Source organism: Mus musculus, chromosome 9 (genome assembly GCF_000001635.26).
Source record: "Mus musculus strain C57BL/6J chromosome 9, GRCm38.p6 C57BL/6J".
In the NCBI taxonomy this organism is placed as follows: Eukaryota; Metazoa; Chordata; class Mammalia; order Rodentia; family Muridae; genus Mus; species Mus musculus.
Genome location: NC_000075.6, coordinates 39,871,980 through 39,876,878, shown reverse-complemented (window position 1 = coordinate 39,876,878; position 4,899 = coordinate 39,871,980). Strand labels below are relative to the sequence as shown.

At 38.7% G+C, this 4,899-nt stretch overlaps 1 protein-coding gene across 1 annotated transcript; it reads right to left on the bottom strand.

The window, feature by feature from the left end:
• Positions 1–2,657: 2,657 nt before the first annotated feature.
• Positions 2,658–3,602, bottom strand: Olfr972 (olfactory receptor 972). The gene has a single exon (NM_146610.1). The coding sequence runs from the start codon at positions 3,600–3,602 to the stop codon at positions 2,658–2,660; it is 945 nt and encodes a 314-aa protein (NP_666821.1).
• Between the last annotated feature and the right edge of the window lie 1,297 nt (positions 3,603–4,899).

The following is a 4,899-nucleotide window of genomic DNA, read 5'->3' as shown; positions in this document are numbered from 1 at the left end:
GGGATTGCAGGCTTGTACAACCACTCTGGAAATCAGTCTGGCGGTTCCTCAGAAAACTGGATATAGTACTACCAGAGGATCCAGCAATACCTCTCCTGGGCATATATCCAGAAGATGCCCCAACTGGTAAGAAGGACACATGCTCCACTATGTTCATAGCAGCCTTATTTATAATAGCCAGAAGCTGGAAGGAACCCAGATGCCCCTCAACAGAGGAATGGATACAGAAAATGTGGTACATCTACACAATGGAGTACTACTCAGCTATTAAAAAGAATGAATTTATGAAATTCCTAGCCAAATGGATGGACCTGGAGGGCATCATCCTGAGTGAGGTAACACATTCACAAAGGAACTCACACAATATGTACTCACTGATAAGTGGATATTAGCCCAAAACCTAGAATATCCAAGATATAAGATACAATTTCCTAAACACATGAAACTCAAGAAAAATGAAGACTGAAGTGTGGACACTATGCCCCTCCTTAGAAGTGGGAACAAAACACCCTCGGAAGGAGGTACAGAGTCAAAGTTTGGAGCCGAGATAAAAAGATGGACCATATAGAGACTGCCATATCCGGGGATCCATCCCATAATCAGCTTCCAAATGCTGACACCATTGCATACACTAGCAAGATTATGCTGAAAGGACCCTGATATAGCTGTCTCTTGTCAGAGTATGCCTGGGCCTAGCAAACATAGAAGTGGATGCTCACAGTCGGCTATTGGATGGATCACATGGCCCCCAATGAAGGAGCTAGAGAAAGTACCCAAGAAGCTAAAGGGATCTGCAACCCTATAGGTGGAACAACATTATGAACTAACCAGTACCCCGGAGCTCTTGACTCTAGCTGCATATGTATCAAAAGATGGCCTAGGTGGCCATCACTGGAAAGAGAGGCCCATTGGACACGCAAACTTTATATGCCCCAGTACAGGGGAACGCCAGGGCCAAAAAAGGGGAGTGGGTGGGTAGGGGAGTGGAGGTGGGTGGGTATGGGGGACTTTTTGTATAGCATTGGAAATGTAAATGAGCTAAATACCTAATAAAAAATGGAAAAAAAAAGAAGATATAAAGAAAGAGAAACACTTATATACTATTGGTTGGCAAGTGATGTGGTTGAGCTATTATGGAAATCAATGTGAAAGACATTATAAACATAGTAATAGACATCACATTGGATTCACCTAAGTCTGGGTAGGAATTCTTGACATATACGTTGGATTTTTACAGTTTACTATTTTAAATATTTAACATTATACATGTATGCAATATATCCTGATAACTTTTATTCCTACTTCCTTTTCCTCTTTTAAACACCTATTAACTCTACCTTTCTGTACTTCCTGAAAGTCACCTTTCCTAGATCATACGATTTTGTTTTGTTTTGTGACCAACTGATTTTGACCAAAGTCATCTAGTGGACCCTGGGTTGGAATTAATTATCCTTAATGAAACTTCTCAAATCTCTGAAATTTTCAGGAATCAGAAACAACACAATTATCATGTATGACCTAGAAGTAGCTCTAGATAATAAGAAAATGACTTCTTTGGAGATGTTTTAAGAGCATAGAGGAAACATTCTACAAATGTTACTACCATCAGTAGGATATCATAAGGAACGTGATGAATTTTTGTATTTTTGGAGACCACTTAGAGATACTGATGGCCTGATATGAAGAGTTACCTTCCAGAATCATAATCTCAGTTTTATGATTGCAGTTTCAAGGGAAGCAATGGGAATTTAATTGGGTAAGGAAAATAATGGGAATTTATTTTTTGTAAGATTCCTTATCTGTCCCTAATTTATTCAGGATAGATAGTCATTTTAAAATATGAAGGTATTTAATATTTCTGGCTAATATGTTATTATTCAGAAAATAATTTTTACCAGTTTTGCTTTCTAGATCTAAATTTATATCATATATTCATATAGTAGTAAGATAATGCACTTCTGAATCTGCCATAGTCGGTTATGTGCTGGGGGTATACCATCAAATATTAGAAATATTTGAACATGAGAATTCTTGTTCTTGCTTTCAGTTTGCTTTAGAGACTTGTGTACACTGAATTAATTCCTGTTTAGCAGAGTGTGTCTCATCCTCTCTAGTTCTTTTGTGTGGGAGGGGGTAGGAGCTATTTTACCACTCAAGATATCACTCTATGTCCTTTAATATAGTTCTATAGACTCAGAAAAAAACTAGTCATATTTTGCATAGTTTACTTTTTAATAAAATTATTGTTTTGGATATCACAATGTCTTAGAAATATATTTCATTAAAAAGACTAATTACAAAGAATATGGAGATAATCAAGAGTGCTGGGAAAAATCTATTTATTCTCTGCTATAAGATAACTATGTCTTGCATAAAAGGAAATTTTTTCTACATACATAGAACAGATTCACTCATAAGAAGGCTTTGATAGTTTGACAAACTGACTAGTGTGATGAGTGCTATGATAAGCAGATGGTTCTCTATATCCCATATAGATGTTGTCCTTCGTATGTTCCATTGGCTAAAACTTGTCCTGCCCTTAGAGATTTTAAAAATAAACAGGAGTAGATAGTCATAATCTCATATCATGTGGTAGCCATACTTAGCAAGATGAACTGTTTGTCAGCCCTCTAAACAAGTATCTTAGTAAAGAAAAATCAGTTTTGTTTACAAGAAAAAATTCTTTCAAGGAACTTATTTAGAGCAACTTTTACATCCTTATTCCTCAGGCTATAAATCAAAGGATTCAGCATGGGCACAACAATGGTATAAAATACAGAGGACACTTTCCCTTGGTCCATGGAGCTGACTGATGATGGCTGCAAGTACATGAATGCAAGGGAACCAAAGAAGATAGCAACAGCTGATATGTGTGAGCTGCAGGTGCTGAAGGCTTTGGACCTGCCTTCAGTGGATTTAATCTGGAGGATGCTGGCTATGATGAAGATGTAAGAGCTTAGAATTGTCAGAGTTGGAATAAAGATATTGAAAACACTGAAGCACAAAGCTAATACTTCATTAATAAAAGTATCAGAACAAGAGAGTTTCAGGAGTGGGGAAAGATCACAGAAGTAATGATTTATTACATTGGCGTTACAGAAATCCACTCTTAACATGCAGACTGTTTGAGTTGTGGCACCAATCAAAGCCATACTGAATACACCAAATATCATCCAGGAACAGACTTGAAATGACATTACAGCATTGTAAAGCAAGGGCTTACAAATGGCAACATAGCGGTCATATGCCATTACAGCCAACATCTGACATTCTGCAATACCAAAAGTAGCAAAAAAGCATAGCTGTGTCAGGCATTCAGGGTAGGAGATGATGTTCTTCACAGCCAAAAAGTTCACCAACATTTTGGGAATAATGACATTGGACTGGCAGAGATCAATGAAGGACAGACTACTGAGAAAATAATACATGGGTGTGTGTAGTTGAGAACTGAATAGTATCAGGGTGATCATGCTGAGATTCCCCACCACTGTTACCACATAGATTCCTAGGAACAGGAGGAAGAGGGGCACCTGCAGCCCTGGTTTGTCTGTTAAACCAGCAAGATTGAACTCAGTTACTCCGGAAAGATTTCCTTGGAACATTTTCTTCTGGGAGTTCTATTTAGAAAGAGATGGAAAAAAATGAGATCGGTATTTGTAGTTTTATATACTTTAAGTATTAAACAGAACTCTTAAGGCTTAGATTTTTCTAAATCCACTTTATTTAGGGTTCTTGAACACTTCAACCTCCCTTCTAGCTTACCATCCAGAGTTAGTGAAGAAAGAAGGCTACTAGGTTTTTCTTTTCCTGGACCTGTTTAAAAGTAGTTCTTTGTGGTGATTCCACTCTTCATTGTCAGTATACCTGCAATTCAGTCAAATAGCAAATATCAAACATGAATCAATAGCAGGGTTTGATTCAACAGATATTTCAAGTTCTGCGAAATCTATGTGTGTCAGTAGTATGAACTAGCCAGAATCAGCCACAACACCACAAGAAGTTCATTGGCATGTTTCTCTCTACAAAGTGAAGACCATCAAAGACCAGTGAAGCTTTGCACTGGCAGCACAGACTAGCAAAGTGTTTGTTGGCCAGCGAAGACCAGCCAAGCATTGCATGGTGTAGCAACACAAGATCAACCTTTCACTGTCTGTGGGGTCCTATTAACATTCCTTCTAGGGCTGGTGAGATTGCTCAGTGGGTAAGAGCACCTGACTGATCTTACTAAGGTCCAGAGTTCAAATCCCAGCAACCACATCGTGGCTCACAACCATCCGTAATGAGATCTGACACCCTCTTCTGGTGTGTCTGAAGACAGCTACAGTGTACTTACATATAATAATAAATAAATAAATCTTTAAAAAAAACAGTCCTTCTAAATATCACACACACTTTCATGTATCTGTTTTCAACAAAACATTACATGCCTGCTCACAAGACAGCTTCCAGAAAAATATCATATGACACCCTGAGTTTTTAAAGAAACCAGAAATTTTCACTTTAGAACTCAAGCTTGTATTTTGCAAGGCATCTTCTATTTTAATTACCTAAGATATTAGCCCTATCAACACATGGAACTGTAGCCTCCCTCAGCCCTGAAGCAGGCTGATCCAGACTTTGACCTTGCTGCCACTAAAAAGGAGGTTACCTAGGGTGGAGCCTTCTGACCTAGATGGCTCTTTTGTTCTGTCACCAGCCATTGCTCTCTCCAAGACACTGCTACCTGCTGAGAAGCCCCTGAGATATTCTGGAGGATATCCTGCACATAGCCTACAGGCTGGCTCCAGATACCAAGAATGGACTGGCGGGGGATGGACCTTCCCCCTTATAAGCACACTCTCTTAGTAAACTGGTGGGCCTTGAACAGAATCATGTCTTGGTCTCCATTAATCTCTCACC

Coding starts and splice junctions, on each gene's coding strand:
- Olfr972 (NM_146610.1), bottom strand. CDS start 3,602: ATGTTCCAAGGAAATCTTTCCGGAGTAACTGAGTTCAATCTTGCTGGT.